Raw genomic sequence first — 22,462 nt, forward strand, 5'->3', positions numbered from 1 at the left:
CATGGGCAGCATTGGCTCCTTCAGTTGGCAGGTGCTATGGGGTCTCTTGAGGCCAGGCCTTGTATAAATACTGAGAGCCAAGTCTTGTGCCCTTTCAGAGTGGGGTTATATTGCTTGCTGCAGGGGTCAGCAACCTTTTTCAGCCGTCCACCGACCCTCAGACCTTGGGGGGGGGGAGACTATATTTTTGGGGGAGGGAAATGAACGAATTCCTATGCCCTGCAAATAACCCAGATATGCATTTTAAATAAAAGCACACATTCTACTCGTGTAAAAATACCAGGCAGGCCCCACAAATAACCCAGAGATGCATTTTAAATAAAAGGACACATTCTACTCATGTAAAAACATGCTGATTCCTGGACCGTCCGCGGGCTGGATTGAGAAGGTCAATTGGTCGCATCCGGCCCCCGGGCCTTAGGTTGCCTACCCCTGGTTTGCTGTATCTAAAAGTTGGCTGAACCATCCCAACTTTCCTTTTCTTTTTTGGCAATGTGTGGGCCATGAGGCAAAAAGAAAATGCCCTCAGAGTTTAGGAGTAGGAGACTTAGGTGTGGATGGGGTGGCTTACCTTAGTTTTGACAAGGTAGTCAACAGAGGGGGGGGGCCATCCTTTTTTACACTTCTTAAAGAGCTTTTTTAAAAACCCAAAAACTGTTAGTGGCAGTAAAACTCTCTAAAGCCTCTTGAGTTGTGTTTCCTGTGCCAGAATGCCCATTAAAGCATTGGTTTGTTGTGATTAAACTGCTTTTCCCTGGGGGGAAAAGGATGGTTTCACCCTGGCTTAAAAAAATGTAAGTGAAAGGTTCCTTGACCTGCTCATCAGGAAACTGTGATATGTCAATCCCGCCATGAGAACGTGTGTGAAATTCAACACCGCCACCCGAAAGCAATAATTCCATGAGGGAAATGCATTGTAGGTAGCCTACAGAGGTAAAATGAATGCATACTTGAATGCTTTTACCTTTACTAGTTGAATGCTAGGGAAATCTTTCTATTATTGATCAGTTCTTTGAGGCTGTTACACAAAAATGTTAGATGAAACACAACTCCTGGCTTAGCTGATTGGTAAACAACAACAAAAATGTGTTCAGAAGGACCAAATTATTTCAAGTTTTCCTGTGTACAGGACATGAAAGCTATTAGATAACTTTTTTGCTGTATTTATTCTGATCTCTTGGCGGCCAGAATGATTGATGGTTACCAAAGTAGCTTTCCATTTTGCTGACAATTGCAGTGTTGGTTAAACCCTTGGCATCATTGGCTAGTACTTTTTGCAATTCAGCTACTGTCTTGAGTATTATTTGAAACCATTATTTTGTGAAATACAGTATTTTGTAAAGTACAGTACAAAATGCACATGCAGACATGCAGTAGCTTCCAGTGGGAAGGATCCATATATAGACTTCCACAGAAATGTTAAGAGCAGGTCAGCTGGGGGTCTAATGTTGATCCTCTTGTTTGCATTTCTACAGTAATTCATATCAAGTGGAAAGGTGTGCAGCAACTCATTTGTAGCTAGACCTGTCTTTTACATGTAAAACTGTCCTGCCACTTTACATGGGAATGAATATTCTTCAGGAACTTGGAAACAACACATTTCTCACTGTTATGTGCTGCTTCTTTCGTTCTGAGTAGGATTGTAGCCCTGTTCACAAATTAGGCGAACTGTACAATAAAGGTACCCACATACACCATTTGCTGTCTATGAATGGGATAGAAAAGGGCAGAGTTTAGCTCAGCTCTGTGTGTACAATTGTGACCCCCTGATCTTTGCGGCTGGGTGAAGTTAGAATATAGTGGACATGCCCATGAACCAACTTCCTCTGGTAGGGGGACTTTGCATCAGAGAAGCCCCCATTACTGCAGTGGAAAACACATCTGATGGAACATTACTGCTGGCAGGGCTTGTTTTAGGGGGAACTCACAGGAACTCAGTTCCAGCACCTCTCAGGTAGCCACAATTGCCATTCTAAGAGAATGAGGGAGCTGTTCATGGTGAGTTCAGCACCTCTTTTTCTAGAAAAATGGCACTGACTATTGGCAGTGTTTTACTTTCTGTTTGAAACAATTGTCCCTGGCTGGCAGCAGCTCTCCAAGTTGTCATACACAGAACTTTCTCGGCCCTGTTCCCTGGGGTCCTTTAATCTGGAAACACTGGAGCTTTCTGCATGCAACAAGGGTGCTCTACCACTGCATTGTAGCCTCTCCTCTTAGTGTATTCTGCTTATCCCAATTGATGCCAGTGTTTAACATTTATTCCAGTAATGTAAATATTTGAACTGCGAAGCTTTGCTGTTTTAATATTCCAAATGAAGTAGAGCATTTCAACCAAATACAAGCTCACAAAAATGTCAGTTTCATTAGAATTTAGAGTCAACATGCACGGTACACAGAAAATTAAGAATTTTTGTGACCATGATTTCCGCTAGTTTCCAGGAGCAGCCAATGAGGTTGTGCAGACAGATGTAAGCAGCAGGAATAAATGGCCACTTCTAAGTGATGAGTGATGACCAAATGGGTGAGGGCTCTGGTGCCCATACTGGAAGGAGAAGCAAGATACCAAGGGAAGCAGAAGTTGTATGAAGTCATGGAAGCACATAACTGCTGAGAAGTAGGAAATTTGAGTAAGGGCTGTTGATGTCAACATTGCACTGAGCACTCCTACCAGCTGCACATCAGCATGGTGCTTAGTTTTTCCAGCTTCCTTCTGCTTCTATTTTTATCTTGCATCTCCCGCTAGGTAATAGGTTCCTTTCCCTCTTTTGGTTGCCCTCAGCAGCAGCAGGTTATTGCTGTTTCTTAGCTTTTCAGAGCAACACTTGCCAGCTGCTGCTCGGGACAGCTAATTCTCCAGACAACATCCAGAAAGTCTGTTATTGATGTTCATCGCTGGTCTGTTAGCATATCCTCATCATTTGGGTTGGTGGAGATGGCTGTTTCCCATTAATTGACTAGAGGAAAAGAGAAATGATTAACTTAGTTTTAATACACTTCCCAGAAAACGAATATATCTATAACATTTGTCCTGGGACCACACATTTCTTCACAATCTGTTTCTGATACATTTGGGTTTCCTATGAGCAATTTCCAAAAGAAGTAGGCACATTCTCCTTACTCATAGTTGCATTCATGGACTATAATACCCCCCCCCCTTACCATCGAACGCTACACAAAAGAAATAGGTAAAATATGTGGCGTTTAAATTCAAAGCTTTCTTTTTAGTAGACCATTTGAGCTAAATCTGCCACATTGCCATGTTTTTCATTACCTTGCTTGCTTTTTCCATGGTGTTGAGTCCATATTTCATAAACATAAGGAAACTAAAATATTTTGGCTCAGCATTTATAGAAGACATGAGCCATTAATTGTGTGATGCCATTATTTACCCTTAAGAGTTTCAATATATATTATATCATAGAGATCAGGTGAGTCAGAATTTGTTTGGGAAGGCATTCTCCATCAGTCCCATGGTCCTAGCAGGAAGTGATGTTTGTGAGCATGCAGTGGAATTTCATTCCAATTAGCAACAGTGGAGCTTATGTGTCCAGTGAACCCTCCCCACCAGCTCTTCACTTTCTCAAGATTAAATATTTTGCTGGGTGGGGGATTGACAGTGAACCAGGGGCACATTTCTCCATTCCTTATTTCTGTTTAAGAAAGCTGAGAAAGAAGGGGTAGTTTTCTTGGGCGGGGGGTAGGAACATAAACTGAATCAAGCTGAGGCGAGTTTACTCATTGCTAATATTCAATATCACATTCTGCTTTCAGGTGATTCATTTGGGTTTTTTGACACTATGATATTATTAAAATGATACCATTGCAACTACTAGAGGATATAGGACTCCTATAATAGGAGAATGTAAGCAGAGCCTGCTGGATCAGGCCATAAGTCTATCTAGTCTAACATCCTGTTCTCCCAGTGGCCAACCCAATGCCTATGGGAAGCCTGAAAGCTGGACCTGAGCTTGAGCGCACTCTCCCAGCAACAGCCATGCAAAGGCATGCTGCCTCCAACAGTGGAGGCAGAACATAGCCGCTGTGGTTAATAGCCAGTGGTAGCCTTGTCAGCCATGAATCTGTCTGATCATCTTGTAAAGCCATCCAATATGGTGGCTATTGCTACTTCTTGTGGGAGCAAATCCCATAGTTTAACTATGGACTGTGAGAATAAATAATTTCTTTTGTCTGTTCCTGAAACTTCCAACATTCAGGTTAATTGAATATCCTTGAATTCTGATATTATAAGAGAGGAAGAAAAGCTTTTCTCTGCTTGCTTTATCCACACAGAGGGAACAGCCTAAACTGGGGGTCTCAGCCAAAAGTACTTATTGTTTTTGTGAATGTGAATGCTCGGCAGCGTCAAACAGCCTGAGGAAAGAACCAAAGGAGTGACATAGTGCTAAGAGCTTTGGAATGCTGGGGGTGGGGAGAGAGAATAACTTTCTGCTGGAGAGACTGGGAGGTGAAGTGAGAGAAAGAAAAGGTGGCTGAGGAGAATAAAATAAGTTCAATCTAAGTGGAAGGAGAAAACATGATATTTACACTAATACATACATGTTTTTGTACACATTGCTAGGCTGGAGGACCGCATTGCAAGATTTGGAGCAGTGTGAATTTCAAAGAATGGCCCTGTTTCAGTTTGCACATCATTCTGGAAAGTGTGGACTAGGTAAGTTCACCTTTAAATGTGTACTGAATCAAATGGTTGCCTCATATCTGTTTCCTACTGACTCTGGGTCTTGGCCATGCCATCATCTGCGTGTTTACGTGGTGCGTGAAAGGATTCTACATGCATACAGATGTAAGCACATGGAATTTCTCCATACAAGGGCCCCCACTAGTCCAAGAAGTCCATGTGTAGAGCTTCCTCGCATACCCCATGCCCAGATGACCAGGCACATCACCACCAGGTTCATGGGTAGAGGAAGATGAAGCTAAGCTTCACAGCCCCACAATACCACTCATATATATTTTTCAGGCACATCTGAATTCCCCTTACATGATCCTTGCTTGGCTTGACCATGTGACCAAAATGTAGTAATCCAAAGCAAGAATGATGCTGCCCCTGTTAATCAGTGACCACAGCAAGCCTCAATGAGAGCCTCTACGAGGGAAGGAGGGCTGGGAAAGTTTACTCTATTTGAGGAAAGGAGGAAAGAATTTAGGCAAGATGGTCACCCATCCTTTTAAAGGAAGCTAGCACTCTCTCCTGAGATTTTGCTAGGCTGCGTGAGATGCAGGGCCCCCAAGATCTTGCAAAAAATTAAAACCCCTCCTATTCAACCATGGTGGCAGCATCAGATGTTGCAGATGTTGTGAGCAGTATGTTATCATTGTAAGCTAAAACTGAGAAGCATCAAAATGAGTGATTGTGCAGGGGTGTGGTATAGCGACCAGCAGACTAAGATGCATGGCAATGGATTTATGGGTGTTGATCCCAGTTTAGGACCTAGTGGTTTCCAGTTTGTAACCTTTTGCTTGATACTTGGCTAAGAATTAGTATTTTGTTGAGTGCACTGAATTCTGTTTGCCTCTTCTGCTCAAACTGAGAAAAGTATTACAATGGAAGATGGATTTCCCTGACGGCATATTTTTAGTTGTACAAGTAAGAGCCTGAAGCTAAGCCGACCGTGATCCAGAGAAATGTTAACACATACCTTATGATAAGGCTGTTTGAGGAACTGACCTAATCCATACCTCCTGGACTACTTTACATGCTACCTGACAGACATATGCATATTATGGATGTATTTAAAAGTGTATCACAATAAAATGTTAATGATTCATGAAATAAAGCTTCAGACATGATAATGAAGCAACAGGAAAAAGAAATAGAAGGAGAAAAAGCTCTAGGATGTTTATTCTAATTTGTGTAATCAGTGTGGATGTTTCCCAGGATCCAGCCTATTGCTTGTGTGGCAAGGAAAGGAACAGGACTGTGTAGTTTATTGCCTTGTGACATGGACTTTCCTCATATTTCCAAGAGGAGTCCTGCTTTTTCAGTGTTTGCATGTGCACTTTAGACTCCTAACAGAGACTTAGAGGAGCCTTTCCTCCCCAACATTCTGGTCACATTGCCTTCTTCATTAGTCCAGAATTCTTTCATCTTGTACTTCTCGGAATTTTTTTTGTAAAGAATGTCATGAAGTGACTTGCTAAAAATGCATTAGGGGCCCTTTTAAGGAGATGTTGGGTGATCCCATATTAGGGAATGGACTCCCAAGATCCTATATACATATTTTTCAGATAATAGTTTGCAATGAAATTAGTTGCCTGTGCCAATCTACAGTAGAGTGGTTTATGCATTTGATTTATTTATCACCTAACATTACAGTATTGATGTGACTTGCACTGAAAGCAGGCAAACTTCAAAATCAATGTGACATATAAGAAATGTAACACAGCTGTACCACTTCAAATGATCACACAGGAAAAAAGCTGCCTACCCCAACAACCTTGAGCATAATCACTAATAAAAAAATTAATCAGGTAAAAAAAATATTTAAATTGCCATTTAAATTTCTACTGAGTATTGGTCAGAGATTAAATGTGCCTCATTATGCATCAACACACCTTCGAAGACAAGCAGGTTTCCATTTTGTATGTGATGATGGCATAGAGAGCGCAGGAAGAGCAGATGGTTCGTGCTTGATCATCTGCCAAACAAGAAAATTCACATCACCCTCATTAAAGAAATATGTACCCTTCCAATGCAAGGACAATCTGCACATCTGCTGGGTAGGATAGAGCAATGGCTTGATTTTACATAGAGGAACAGGAAGTGAATCAAGCGCAGGGCACTTGAGTCAATGGCTGACTGAAGTGGGTTGCTAAGTCTGATGTGAAAAATGGACAGTGAGAGAAGTCTGCAAACTGCTGTCTCTCCATCTCCACACCTTTTCATTCTCCCCCAAATACTGTCACACAGTCCCAGTATCACAGAGTTCCAGTTCAAATGGTTTTTTAAAAGGCAAGCCATATTGGTTATGCCACTCTAGTGACGTATAGGTCCTCTAGTGAAGTTTTGTCCTGTAATCTCACAAGGGTGGGAGAGCTGATGAAACATAAGCTATACTCGGTTTGATTCTTTTCTGTTATGTCAAGCCACTCCAAATTTCAGAGAGAGCAGGAAATGAACCATATCCCAAATATGAAACTCTTCACATTAGCTCTTCACACAGCTATCACATTTTTTAAAAAAACTGTTACCATGAAGTGTATCTGGGACCACATGTGTTTACTTAATTATTTGTTTTATTCAGATAGCAGTACCTGCTTTTCAGTTGAAATTAGATGGCAAAATAGACTATTATCATGGCCCACCCAGATAAGGAAGGGACATGTCTGATAGTTAACTCTTTATTGGCAAAAGAAACACAGCAGCTTTCATGTTGTTCCAGATAAACATGCTTACAAACTTGTAGCCTCTAGGCACCTGTCCACAGGTCTGGGCCCTATGGAGCAGTTGCAGCAACAGTGGGGTCCCTCCCCTCCTCTGGCTTATATCCCCTCTTTTGGGTTGCATGCGTGCAACCTGAGATGTCTCCTGCACAGAAATGATTACTGCTCTTCCCTCTTCAAGCCCCTTCTGGCTCTAGAAGACAGTGGGCAGGGAAAGGTCGGGAATCTATTGGCCCATCGTCCCTCATCTGACCAGTCCCTTCTTCTTCCACCACCATATCTTGCACACCTTCTTCTGCCTTGGGGTGCCCTGACATTCCCTCCTTCCCTGGATCCTTCCTTGCGGGTGGCGTCACCCCCCTAAATCACTGGTCTCCTCTCCTGGGTCACTGCCCTGGTCCCCTGCCTCCGCCACATGCTCTTCAGAGCCCTGCCCGTACCTGACAACCAATAAAGCCTAAAGCAATCCATTTAAAATAACATGGTATCATTGTTCAACTCTGTCCTGCAAGCAAAGAAGTTGACCCAGCTGGGGAGTTTCCATCTCCCCTATCAGTTCTGCTAGACTTTGGTTTCTGTGTATGTGTGTGTTAGAGAGAGAAAGAACAAACCATTAGTACCTCCTCCATGGTAACAGTACAAGTGATAGTGGAGTGAAGTGGGGACTTTTGATTGGCATGCACTAACATGCTGGTTATTGACATGAATCCATAGTTTATTTTTAACAATGGTTTAATTTGATGTGCAAACCAGGCCACTGTAAGTTCTTTATAAAAAAGTAGGTTTAAAAAGACGAAGAAAGAAATAGAAAATTTGATATGCTGTATTTAAAGCAGACAACATAGATAGTATCTTTGGCTACCTAAATATTAAGCCATCCCTTAAGAGACCTATTTTATGAAACAGGTACCTTGTGAAAATAGACATTAGAAAGATTTTCTCCAGATGGTAAGTGCAAAATGACCACTCTTCCCAATCCATTTCCCTTGTGATCTATAACCATCAAAGCTACCTCTGACTCATTTTGTTGGTTCCATCACCAAAACCAACATCAGCCAGTCACTTAAAATAAGTTTATAAAAGTGTTCAAGGTTCACTCATTGCTGAATCAGGCTATGTTTACAGAACAGGAAACTTTAAAAAATAAATTTGCCTCCATAATTCTACGGAACAAGAACCTAATCAAAAGCAGCCTTACAGCTGGGTGTGTTGCCTGCTTGCCAAGTTCATATTGGCAACAACTCCTAATAAAATATAAATGCAGCGGTTATCTTTTGTTTGTAGCATGGGAAAGAGACATATCTGAAAGAGGAGCAGCCAGTCACAAAAGTCTTTTAAAACGAATCTGAAATACAGACAGAGCTGGCCCAAGTTACTTTTCTGCTTGAGAATCAAATCCCTTCAGAACAAACATCTGACTAAACATGAGGAAGAATGGATGATTTAGTTAAGATTTCTGCATTGCAGGAGGTTATACTAGATGACCATTGGAGTCCCTTCCAACTCTACAATTCTATGGTTTTGTGACAAGATGGTGCCCCCATCTTGGGAGAAGAGTGATATTACATCCACATGTTTCTCTAATATCTGTGGCATAGGTTGAGTACATGTAATTTTCTACATGAAGTCCATTTTCTGCCATTTCTCAGACGATGCTGATTGCATGCATTGAAATGACTTTTATGGAGAAAGTGCTTCACCAGCCATGGCAGAGCGCTGCAACAGTGTTGTCAAGTTGATAAATGACTGAAAAAAGGCTTCTTGCAGAGAATCAAATCCCTTCAGAGCAGTCCCTTCATTGCCTCATCTCTCTCTTTCTCTTCCTACAGTTGTCTATGAGCATCTGAAAACATCTGGTTCAGCTCTTATTACAAATTCAACTGCACTGAGCACAAAAAGAACTAAGCAGTTCTTAGCTGCTTGGGTTGCTCACGTTCTTGCATTGTGGACTGGATTTCCCCTTTTAATACAAAGGGAAAATAGGCTCCACAGAACGTTATGAAGTAGGTTATATAAAGTTCATAAGATGAAGAAAGCAGCTGTTGCTTTCAGGCTTCTGAGAGCAACTGTTTCAAACAACTATAGACGCATAGAGAGGCTAGAGAGATGTTATAGGAACTAAAATGCCTTGAGACCTAAACCACATGCTTAGTGAGTCCATCAGGTTAGCTTTGGGGGATCCTGGCTTCATGAACAATGGAAATCCTCTGTCCCCACCCCCACCCCGACACACACACTCAGTGTGACTATATAGCTTCATTTACAGTTGTGCACTGCAAAATTCTTCCTTTCTTTAATGCCTTCTCAGATTGAGCTCCATCAGCAAGTATCATAGATGTAAGATACACCTCACACTTACTGGCCATACTCACACCAGAGCTACAATTCTCAGTTGTTGCTGACATCCGTCTGTCTCAGGAGACATCAGAGAAGTGTGCCTTTAGGGGTGAAGTCAAACTGTTGGAAGGTTACACTGCCTGCTGTGGTTGTAGAGACTGATACAGGAGATGTTTTGTTGCAGCTGGGGTAGATGAAGGCATCCGGTTTTGCTGATGCAGATGCACTATGGCATTTGTGCTCCTCCCAGTGGCCATTCTTCCTCTGGTCACTGTTATGGATGATCACTGCAAGGGATTCCCACATGGCAAGGTTGATGTTGCCAGTCTTCATGTCATGTTTGCAGACATCTTTGCAGCACAGAGTTGGTCTGCCAACAGGCCTGGTTCCTTTGGCAAGACAGGTACAGCTAAGGCTCACCTCTCCAAAAAGTCAAAAGGGTATGGGAGAATATGATGCTAACAACCAATACCAAGATGAAGGTCTACCGGGTTTGCATGTTGAGGCTGTCTCCTCCTCTGCAAGGCCTGCCAAGGTGCTTTGGTGCATCCCTTTGAGATTGCTAGTGTGCCTTCCTGGAAGGCACCTTGGCAATTGTCAAAGGGACGCGCCAGGGCAGAGGCGCTTTGGCACGACCCGTTGACAATTGCCAAAGTGATCCCAGAAAGTGCTCTGGTGCTTGTCAGCAGGGTTGGGCTGACTCAAACCAGGGTGCCAGTCTTAATTGGGACATTCCGAGATTGGTTTGTGTTATCCGGGATGTCCCACTGAAAACAGGACAGTTGGAGGAGTATGGATTTGGGAAGTAGTGATGAATTATGTAGTCACCGTTCAACAAACCTGGTCCATGTGGAGGCAGGAACTAGACTTCTTGGGTACCGGGTAAATATGCACTTCTGGCTTCAGCTGCTCTTGCTCCAAACAGAAAGTATAAATACCAGTGCTGGCTAACATGGTGCCCTGTGCACTAAAGTTATCATCATCACTGACCATAGCCATGCTGGCTGGGGCTGATGGGAACTGTAGTCTCAAACATGTGCCTGTTTTACAGTTCTCTGACACTTGGACATTTGAACTGTATCTACTCATTCTGCAGATGCTCTTAGCTTTGGGCACTTGACTTGATGATCTTAGTTACAATTAAATAAATGTTTTTTAAAAAGCTGCAGTCCTATGACTTTTCTTTGGAAGTAAATAAGTTCTGGCTTTCTTTTGAGTAAGCATAAGATTGAGTTCTTAGAGTGCAATGCAGAACAAGCTCTAAACTTAGTATGTATAAATTGACATAGGCTATTGAGGCCAAAACTAATTTTGTAATCTCTTCAACGTTCTAAGCCAACTTAAAACATTGAGGCTCAAACTGTGTTGTGCCCTGACAGCTAAACAAACATGCAGTTCTATATCACTAAAAGGCTTATTGGCAGAAACAGAACAATGCGTAGGCTGATGTGTCAGGAGAGCTTTCTGACAGAAAGCATGCTTTAAATACCCTTTTAGCAAAGTAGTTGAACTCTGTGACATGTCAAAAACATGAAGAAGTTCAAGGGGGAAAGATGTGAGAACAAGCCTTTGGGAAACCACTTTAGCTTATGTAGAATTATTTGGGGCAAGGGGGTTGAAAAATAAATCACTTGAGGAAGAATAAAGTTAGAAATATGACTGGAAATACATACATTGTTTAAAGGGGATGAAAAGAAGACAACTAAAGTCTTCTGTTTCTTTTCTTTTTCAGTAGAAGCAAGCTATTTTTATCATTATACAATGCCTAGTTTCTGTAGATTCAGATATGGTAGAGTCCCTACTACTACTACTACTAATAATAATAATAATAATAAATATAAATCATAGCATGTTTAGAGGGAGATCTTATCTCAGATATTCGCTGGGTCTACTAGCAGAGGACCTATCTTTTATAGTTAATCATTAATAAACAGGAAATTTTTGACATGAACATTCAGCCATAATTTAATGCAGCCTCTAACTTGGCAAGATTCCCAAATCAGCAGATGTTTCTCCTTTATATAGCACTAACAGGGTGTGACTAGCAATGCCCGGGAATTTTCAGGACCCCCTCCCCAATATTGTGAATGCATAGTGTAATTTGTGAGTTTGTGCCCATCATGCCAAAAATGGAGTGAAGTCACACCAAAGTCACGCTTGAGCTCACCATCTTGATTCAAAATGGCACCTGGCATCCAAACATCAATGAAACACCGCCAACCCCAGCGGCAGCTCTTAGGGCATCAAATTTCAGCAGCGCCCTAAGTGACACCCTCCACCTCTCGCGCTCCATTCTAAATCATATTTGCAGCATCCCCAGTAGTGTCCCCAAGGCTCTGTGCCCAGTGTGACTGAACTAAATTCACCTCTGCCTCACCTCAGAAAACTTTGTGCTGAGTTTGGAAATGATATATTGGAAGGTGGCCAAGCCTGTGTCAAAAAAGCCAGGTGAAGTCACACCAAAGCTATGGTTTGGTTGCCATATTGAATCAAAATTATGCCTGGAATCCAAATATTGATTAAGACTGCCATCTCCACTTTAGGAACCCTCGTGCCAAATTTGGTGATGATATATTAAGAGATGACTGAACCTGTTTCTCAAAACCAAAGCATAGGGTAACATTGTACAATGCAGGCCTAAAATAGGAAAATAGACAGTCACTGTGAGTAGAATCGTAACAAATTCCAGCTCAGATAGAAAATAATAACAGAAATTCTCTGGGAATGAAACTGGATTATGCTTTCTTCTGATAGAAGCTTATGAATTATGATGACAGGACCCATAAATATCTTGCTTGACCTATCGCATTGTCAACAAAAATGCCTTTTGATGCACACGGAGTAAGTTTATATTCTCCTTTGTCTCCAGCCCCCGTTTCCTCCACAGTGTAATGCACAGGTGAGAAAGAAAGAAGACAATCCTTGTTCTCATAAGAGTTCACAACTCAGTGGCCAGATAGTTTGGACAGATGTGATGCAGGGGAGGAGGTAACAAATCAACATTAAATAGAAAAGAAGCATGATCTGCTACCATATTTCCAGTCTATGTCCTATAAATTGGACTATAGAAATTGTCCATAATGTAGACAATGAATCTGACACAATCAGATGAATTGCTGCCAAGACCAAAATACTTGTTGTCTTTGTTCCAAATGATTTGCAACTGCAACATGTTCTCTGATTTATTTCCGAGATTTATGTGGCAGCAGTCATCATCTATTTAAGATGAAAGAAACAGGAAGGAGGGTGGTGGTGGAAGTATTTGTAAGATAGATCCTGAACTCAAACTTTACTCAAACAGAATATGAAAGAGAAATGGGAGGGGAAAGATGATTTGCTTGTTGTCTTCAACACTCAGAGTAGAGAAACTATTTGTTATAGAATCATAGAGCTGCAGGAATCCTTTACCCAAAGTAGGGCTTGAACCCACGACCTGGGATTAAGAGTCTCATGCACTACCAACTGAACATTGATTGCCTTCTGCTTTCACAAAAAGACACATGACTCCCAGTTGCTACTGATTTTGTTTGGATGATTATTTTTTTAGCTTTTAGTTTGTATTTGCTTAAAACTGAGGTGAAAACAACATTAAGTGTCATGGGAAATTCAATGACATTGTGGCACAATAAGCATCTTATTAAGGTCTTGTGGCAGGAGGGTGTTCTAGAGCAAGCACACTTACCCCCAGTCTCCTTTTCATTACCCAAATGTTATTGGGTAATATGATACATATAATATGTCATTTCTATGAAAATGTGGATCCCACTCTGTTTTTGCTTCCTCTTTTCTGTGGCTGTGTAAGTGGTCATCCTACAACATGGGGAGGGCATGGATTTACATTGGTGCAAAATGCACCCCCAGACTGTTTCAGGCAGTCCTCCAATATCTGGACAGGATAACCGCAGGATAACTATCTGAGGGTTTTTTGCATAGCCCTCAGCCATCAGAGCATGGCTATTGCCTGAATTTACGTGGCATAGTGAGTGTGTCTTGGAGTCTAAAGTACGTGAAGGAATGTATTCCATTGGCAGTAATTCTATCTCTGCTCCCTGTGAGTAAGAGTCAGTCTGTGTTGGTGACATAAATTTCCACACAGAACATTTTTGTTAGTTTTGGAAGTAAATGAAAGGCTGCTTATTTCATTCCATTCTTCCACCTTGAAGGTTAATCCAGATTTTAAAGAGATGTGTGAGGTTAAAAAAAAGAAGCAAAAAGTTTGCACTTAAAAAAACAATTGTCCTCCCCATTCCTGTGGGTTTTCTTGCTTCTTTTTGTGTACACCCAGCTATGAAGCATTAGTCAAAATGTGATGTTTTGTAAATGGCTAATCTTGTCTTTTCATGTCAGTCCCTTAATTTATCAGCATATTTTCTGTTTTTCTCTGACAGAGAAGAATACCAGAGCTTTAGATTGTGGGGCACCGTTGTATGGGAGTGGGTAGTATCCTTGCTGTTATTACTGTTGGTCTTTAAGGGCTATATGGACTGCTTGAAGTGCTAAAGAAACAAACAAAAGAAACTTCACTGTGGGCCAAGGCAGGCCATCAAGACCCAAGCTAGACACAGTGCCATTTATGCAACTAGCAATTGTTTGAATGGCTTTGATTGCAGGTGTGAAGCTTTAAAGAAAATGTCCTAAATGAATTGAAGGCATTTGGGGGCTGCACATGGGAACAGGTTCCCAACACATTTTGAGAGAGAGATTTTTATTGAGGTGAATGCCGAAATGGAGGAGAATGCCAACTGTCCCAAAATGGAAGGGCAGGCATGGCCAAACTTGACCCTCCAGCTGTTTGGAGACTTCAGTTCCCATCATCCCTGACCACTGGTCCTGTTAGGGATGATGGGAGTTGTAGTCCCAAAACAGCTGGAGGGCCAAGTTTGGCCATACCTGTGGTAGGGGTTAAACCTCTACATGCCCCCATCCAACTCTAGTTGCACTTTTATCTAAGAGAATAGATATATTTCATTGCTGTAAAAAACCAAAGGAACTCTAAGCTCCTGCCTTTAAGTACCTCTAGGAATGAGGGAGATATTGGATTCAGTTCATTTCTAAAGATGAACCTACTTCATTTGCACTTGCAAACCAAAATACATCCTCCTTTGAAATTTGCACTTCTCTGAATTTTGCAGTGCAATTCTCCAACCAGTTCTCCACCTTGCACACCCCCAAACTGGTTCAAGGTGGTGATGGAACAACCTCCAGAAAGAGCACATTGCGGGAAGAAAGAGGAGATTGTTCCACCAGGCAAGCAGAAATGCTTGCACTGGTGGAACATTTGTAACAATGCAACATTGAATTCTTCCCACAATTGTGTGGGGTTTTTTGGGGGGGGGTTACTAAAAACTAGAAAAGCTGCAGGGTTTAAGCATCAGTGACTTATGCAGACAGAAAGAAAAGAAAATAAATACTCAAAACAGCAGGATAAAATCACTTTGAATAAAACCAACTATATACCACACAGTAAGACAGACTAAAATGCTTCAATAAATGTTTAAAGGTCATGATCTGTTGCCTGAAACTTAACTGTGGGTGCAAAGGAATCTTCCTAGGGGGTGTGGTATGCCATAAGTGGGGCAGCACTGCATATACCGTATTTTTCGCTCTATGGGACGCACTTTTCCCCCTCCAAAAATGAAGGGGAAATGTGTGCTTGCAGATAGCAGCAAGCTCCGGGAGCGAAGGCGAGGTTGCGCGCAACCTTGCCCCCACTCCTGGACTCATTCTGGGAGCTGGGGTCAGGGGAAGCTCAGGCTTCCCCCGCCCCAGCTCCACAGCTAAAAAGGAAGCCAAGACAGCGAGCGGGATCCATCCCGCTCGCTGTCTTGGCTTTTGCCAAAGCCGCATGCAGCCTCTCCCAGCTGGAGAGGTTGTGCATGGCTAAAGAGGAAGCCAAGACAGCCAGCGGGATGGATCCCGCTCGCTGTCTTGGCTTCTTTGCTCTTTGGGGCTGGGGGAGGGAAATAATTTTTTTTTCTTTATTTCCCCCCCGAAAAACTAGGTGCACCCTATGGTCCGGTGCGCCCTATAGAGCGAAAAATACGGTAAGTCAACTATTCTTTCTTCCATTCCTATTTGTTAAAAGTATAGTATTGAGAACATCAGTTTTTTCTTAACTTTTCTCTTAGATCCTTACAAATTCACTCATGATCATATGTGACGTGTAAAATGTTAGTTTAATTGGACTTTCAGTTGGTCACTCAGTGTGCATTAAGCATAGAACTAAGTAGCACTTTATGTGAGCAGAATGACTTGCCCTTGTGCAACAGGACTCCCCCTCCCCAATCCTCCCCCAATTTTAAATCTGGGAGTCGTGTCTATTTGTGAAAGCAGAAGGCAATAAATGTTTACCTTGATACTCAGTGTTTCTTCCAACTCTATGATTCTGCCTTATGGAGCATCATTCCCAGGGGTACTGCATGAGCAAAAGGATGGCTGTGCACATGGCCCATTAATGAGATGTAATCCCCTAATTCACCTCTTGTGAATGGGGTGGTGAATTGGGGTGGGTGGAAGCAATTAGTTGTAGTCCTAAGATTGGCCTTTTTTCATTCACCAGATTGGAGTTCACTTTCCTTCTCACAATTCATCTGGAGAAAAGGGTGAATCCTAGTTTGACACCATGCAATGTTAAAGTATAGCAGCACAATCCTATAAAGGAACTAGAGAGTAACCTCAGACCTGGAAGTCTCTCTTTATATTTAATAATAAATTTTATTGTTTTTAATTAAAACATTTAAGAATTAGGGGGGTGTAAACGATCACATAGATCAATACAACGAAATATAAGCATTCTTACTTAAAATACAAACTAGAAGTAGTAAAAACAGATTACATTAATACAAACATACAAAGGAAACAGCTTAAACAGCCTAATCCTAAACATACCCCCCACTGCCACAATTGCTTCAGCTTCATAAAGTAAGTTAATTTTCTTCAAGATACTCAAGCAGTAATTGAGAGGTTTCCCTTTAATTGCAGGTTGTGGTATTCAGATATGGGATATAAGTGCTTTCCCATTTAAAGAAAACAACAGTCATTTGCTGAAACAACATTTATCTAACTTTTTTTGACTAGAAAGTGCTGGCAAGTCACCAAAGTACAGACAAATGCCTTCACATACAAGCAATTACTATTGTTCCAAATTTAATCCATTTTTTTCCTTCCTCCCCCCAAATATCAACGAAAGCAATATGAGATGTTTCAGAATAGGATGATGCTTGAGGCAAAAAAATAAAAGTGGGCTGTGTTGGCAGTCCACAGAAGAAAAACGTGAGACCACCTAGTTAGAGGGATTGTTGCGTTTTAATCCTACTAGCAGAACAAATGCAAACGGGGATCAATTGGCAGCTCTGGAGAAGAGAAGCAAATGGACAAATGCTACAGTCTGGTTATATGGAACTTCCCTGGTGAAAAGTAGGAGATAGGAAGACATGTTGCAAGAAAAAGCCAACGTGGTGCAGTGTCAGACTAGGACCTGCATACGCCAGGAGTAAGCAACAGGCACACATGGGATTTCTCCCATTCACTTCTAGGGAAGAGGTTGCGCCATGTGCACACACAATGTGTGCATCAGAGGTTTTTTTCCTGCAGTAAGTCATTGGAAGGAGGGTTTCTTTTTATTCAAAAGTCAATGGAAGCTGGCATTCCCAAGGATGTATTACTTTATCTGCATTTTCCCTTGCTCTATCCTAAGGACTTGGGGAAGTTAGAATTTATTCTTTTTGCACATTAATTATCTTGACAACACATGAAATACATTTAGCTAAGAAATAGTGAGCTGCCTGTGGCCACACAGGTCTCAGAGCGATGGTAGGCTGGATCAGTATTCCTAAACATAGATTTGCCTTATGTTAGTTTACACCAGAATAGACTATCTAACCACCTACTGGTAGGACCAGGGAAGAGGAGAAACATGAAGTTGATCTCATAGGATTTCGGCAGGTGGTTCTAAATATTGCTAAACTGCAAGTCTTGTCATCCCTGATGATTGGCCATGCTAGCTGGAGCAGTATCTGCAGGGCACCACCTTGGCATCCCTGTATAGTAACTTTGCAGATATTACATTGATGGGAGAAAATGACACTACAGATGTATAAAGCATGACTGAACCTAAGCAATTCCTCACTAGGAATACCTGTAATGGCAGAATGCTGACATGCTTAGTAGTCATGAATTATCTTAAGCTATGTGGCACAACCCCCTCCCTCCTTTCCAAAGCATGGAGTGTCTACTTCCTGACTCTAAAGTGAAGCCAGTAATGACAAAAGTCCATCTAAAGCTAAAACACGACTGCCTCTTGGCTTCCAAATGGCAGATGGTAAAAAATATACCCTAATTTCTTTTGCAGGGTGCATTATCCCAAGTTTCCACTCCATTATGTTGAAAACAGACCACACTGTATTTACTGGTGGCTTTGCTAAAATAACCCTTGTGCACATTCTTCTTAACAATTCACTTTAACTGCAGCAAGGAAAGGGAGGCTGATTACAAAGCCACAGAAGCTCAGCCTACAAGAATGTTGACAGCACAGTGCTGTATATAGAAATCCATTGCATGGATGTGATGAGATGAAGTTGCAAAGCTGAGCGAGGGTTTGCAAACTGCCCTTTGCAATGTTATTTTTCCCATGTCTCTTTCTGTACCGTATTATTTCCAATCTCCACATCAGATGATGGGCTGATTCTGGTTTACATTGTGGGCTCTTCTTGACATAATGTTTGGCTAGTTGAAGTGGCTTTTTATTACCATACATCTAGAAAACTTACATAGACATTGATAATTCGTGTAATGTTTCTGGGATTAATGTTCAGAGTCATAAGCATAACAATGGAGATCTTTGATTTGTTTTGGTTTCTTATTTGTCCAAAATTTCTGATTATCTGCTCAACCTTTGGACTGTTCGGATTTTTATTCTCAATCTAAGACACTCTGGAATTAAACTCTTAAACTGCTTGGCTCCTCTCATTGGGCCAGTTCAGCTGATACTTGAAAGGTCCACTCCAGCCCTTTTCCCTGGCTGCACCCTGGCTCTGTCTCTGGCCATCCATGCCACTCCTGAATGATGACACTCCTGTAATGTTTAAAGACCTGCATCTGTGTCAGTGGGTCCTTCTTAGCATCACATCATTGCCCTTGATCCTGGTCAGGTGGTGATTTTTGTTAAGCCCATGTGATTGGCCCTGAGCACATGGCTGTGGAACTTCAAATTACAGCAAGACTGTGGGGTGACCCATATGAAGACAACCTAAGACCATTTAAAAGGTACATCAATTCACGACAAAGCAGAGGCATATATATTATGCAAGGAAAGGGCTCTCTTTGTCATTTACTTCAGCCTTTAGTACAGTTTCCCTTGCCTGAGTAAACATATCTGAGCTGTTTTAATAGGGTGTTTCAGGAAAACAGATCATATCAATCAACTCTAAGAAGATTCTGCAGTCATTGTCACGAAGGCTTTCTCATTCCATCAAGTGAAAACTTGGGTTGGGCTGGGTAAACTATAGAGCTTCTCAGTTCTTGATTTCTCAGCTGAGACCATTAAATTAAGAATTTAATTTTTACAGGATTTGAAAGATGTGAGTTATCCTTTCTTAGGAAACCAGATGGGAGACTAATGCAGTGTATTTCACAAGCCACTGAGCAATAACTGTATGGGATCTGCTTTCATATACTTTTGACACAGTTATATTTGAACCAGTAACCCTCAGTCTGCATAGCCGTTATGATTCCCTTGAGCCATCTAGCCTGCTAAGTGGTTTACCCTCGGATGCAATCTGATGTTGCAATGAATTGCAAAATATGGGTGTTCCAAAGCCAGGATGAATGGTTTACAGCCATTTTATTTCATATGGTTTCAAGCAGATCTCCATGTGCTGGTCTTTGTGGCTTCGCCTGTCCTCCTTCTTTGCTTTCTTTTGCAATTTGCTTACGATCATTCCTCAGGCTTATCATTAAAAGCAGACAGCATTGAAAGAGTTTCAACCAATTTCATAACACATTTTACATTATTAAGACTCAAAACCACAATCTGACCCAGTTCTGTTGAAAAGCGAAACTAACTTGATTCCATGTGGGTAACGCTGTAGGAGTCTGATGTGTAGACTTCTGGCTGGGGGCTGGGGGGAGAGGGAGGAGGGATAACCTGATCATGTTTTCTCCCTTTCAGCCCCTTATGAGGAATGCTTTGGATTATTTACATTAGGGAGACACACAACTCCACAAAAATGCAGTTTATATTTGCTAGATGGCTGCTTTGTGTTACCAAGGAACACAATCTACCTCCAGAGATCTGTTTGGTCTTTGAAGATACAGAGATTGTCTCCTGCTATGGCCACTCCTATCTGAGTAAAAGCCAGTAATGCCCCCTCCTCCTTCCCAGTTTAGAAAACCATAAAATACAATTCCTTTGCCTATAGAGTTTAGCTGTGACAAAGCTTTTCAGATCTGCTGTCAGAATACTGGGACTTGATAGGCACAAGCTGGCTTATAAGCCTGTTGAAATTCTGTATTAATTAGATGACAAAGATGGGAAGAGGCTTTGAGAGAGAGAGAGAGAGAGAGAGAGAGAGAGAGAGAGAGAGAGAGAGAGATGAAAAACAGCCCCACTCAGTGTTATCAAGCAAATTAAAAATAAAGCATGGGCAGAATACATCAGGCATGTCTCATTGCAAACAGGAAAGCTCAACTTTTAGCTGGAATTTAAACAGCAGTCTGTGCCTTGCAGAAACACACGCAGTAATGTCAGACTCAGCAATGTCCCCGCTGATGTTTACAGCTATGCTCTGGTCTGTGGAAATGTAGAAAATCAGATGGTGGGTCCGCTTGGCTCCCCTGGCTCCGAGACAGCGAGCAAAAGAAAAAGACAGACTACACAAGCGCCACCTCACTTTCAGAGGTGTAATAGCAACAAAAAGGATGCTCAGCTTTTGCAGTATGTATTTTCTTAGTATGCATTGTGCATTCCAACAAAGTTGTTGTTGTTAAGGAAGATATTTGCAAGTAATGTATTGATTGATGGTGTTGTTTTTTTTCCTCGCTGGAAAGTTTGTTGGTGTTTGACGAAGAGACAGAAGTAGGCTACAAGGCAACAACACCATATCATTAAAGGAAATACCCCTAAATTCGCCAGTTATTGCTGAAGTAACAGAGAGCTCTTTTTGCATCCAACTTCGATGCTGTCCGCATTGCTTTTATTGCTGCTTTGATCTATTGCTGCAATTCACAGTGTGATGACATCAGATTGCATGTGCTGTCTTTCTAGATAGAGGCAGGGCTGTTGCTGAAAGTGCCATAACATTTCGTTCTGGTCCAAGAGTCCTCCTTCCATTGTTTTGCTATTGTTGTTAATGTTCCCAAGGTGCGGTGCTGTGAGAGTCACTTTTCCATGGCTTTGTTCCATGGTGATGTTGTAATGCTGAAAAGCCCGCAGCCACATGGCCAGGCCTGATGATCATCATATGGATGCCTCCCACCAAAGTGGATCCCAAAGAGAAGGAAGGTGCTGATGCAGTGGGAAAGACGCCACGTGGTTTAACATACCCGCAGGGCTGCAGGCCTTTGAATATTCAAAACAGAGCAGAGGAATACTCCAGGAAGAGTAATTCCCATGGTGTTGTTGTAGGGTATAAAAGCCAAGAGAATCTGAAGCAGTTCCAGCCTAGTAGAGTCAGTATTTTATAACCTGGGGATGCATCCTTCTTTAAACAGCCCTGAAACTTTGAAAAGGTTGCAGCCCCAATTTTTACTGCTTTCTTCATTTGTTTAAAACATGTAAATAAATGTTCACCACAATACCTTCAAGACCAACTTAGTATAGTAACCAAATCTATAACGGATAATCTATAGTCATACAGTTTAGATGGAAATTCTACTTTTGGCACCAAAATGTGTTGACCCCAAAATGAGCATGTTTACTATTGCCCCTTCAGTCCGAAATGTCTTTGCCATATGTAAAGCAGCAACCATCAGTTAATTCAGACATATCTTTTTGATTGGGCTTTCCCTGGTCCATAAATTGGACCCCGTTTTTACTTGTTGGAATGCCTTGTATTCCTGTTTTTATATGTTTCTATATAACTGCTTTGCTGGTTTTGTCATATTTTTGTTTTAATTATGTTGTTTATTGTTTTTATGTTGTACACCACTTAAGTGGTTAATGAATACTTGAAATAGAATAGAATTAAAATTAAAAAGTGATAGATGACGGCTGAGAGAAACAATATTTAAAGTGTGTGGAGATAACAAAGAAAGGTTTTGCCTGATGCATAAAGGCTTTGGCACCAGGTTATCCTTCTCAGCAGGGTCGGATTTAGGTTTGTTGAGGCCCTAAGCTAATGAAAAGGGACGCGGGTGGTGCTGTGGGTTAAACCACAGAGCCTAGGACTTGCCGATCAGAAGGTTGGCGGTTCAAATCCCCACGACTGGGTGAGCTGCCATTGTTCCGTCCCTGCTCCTGCCAACCTAGCAGTTCAAAAGCACGTCAAAGTGAAAGTAGATAAATAGGTACCGCTCCGGCGGGAAGGTAAACGGCGTTTCCGTGCGCTGCTCTGGTTTGTCAGAAGCGGCTTAGTCATGCTGGCCACATGACCCAGAAGCTGTACACCGGCTCCCTCGGCCAATAAAGCGAGATGAGCTCCACAACCCCAGAGTTGGCTACGACTGGACCTAATGGTCAGGGGTCCCTTTACCTTTAAGCTAATGAAGGCAATGGGGCCCTTTA

At 41.9% G+C, this 22,462-nt stretch overlaps 1 protein-coding gene and 1 long non-coding RNA gene across 4 annotated transcripts in view; one reads left to right on the plus strand and one right to left on the minus strand.

The window, feature by feature from the left end:
- LOC310743323 overlaps positions 1-22,462 on the plus strand; it is a 183,655-nt gene that overhangs the window by 85,500 nt on the left and 75,693 nt on the right. For all 3 annotated transcript variants that reach the window (XR_014538944.1, XR_014538945.1, XR_014538946.1), the window contains exon 4: positions 4,580-4,672. This is a non-coding gene — a long non-coding RNA (uncharacterized lncRNA). The remainder of the gene's footprint in view (positions 1-4,579; positions 4,673-22,462) is intronic.
- The window catches only part of LOC310743317 (uncharacterized protein), a 141,515-nt gene continuing 120,743 nt past the window's right edge, over positions 1,691-22,462 (minus strand). Inside the window, exons 3-4 of the mRNA XM_083573504.1 lie at positions 6,577-6,659; positions 1,691-2,954 (exon numbers count right to left, since the gene is read on the minus strand). Coding sequence (XP_083429630.1) covers positions 2,901-2,954; positions 6,577-6,659 — 137 coding nt within the window. The 3' untranslated portion in view covers positions 1,691-2,900. The remainder of the gene's footprint in view (positions 2,955-6,576; positions 6,660-22,462) is intronic.

The sequence above is a fragment of the Podarcis filfolensis genome (genome assembly GCF_964270895.1).
Source record: "Podarcis filfolensis genome assembly, chromosome: 10".
In the NCBI taxonomy this organism is placed as follows: Eukaryota; Metazoa; Chordata; class Lepidosauria; order Squamata; family Lacertidae; genus Podarcis; species Podarcis filfolensis.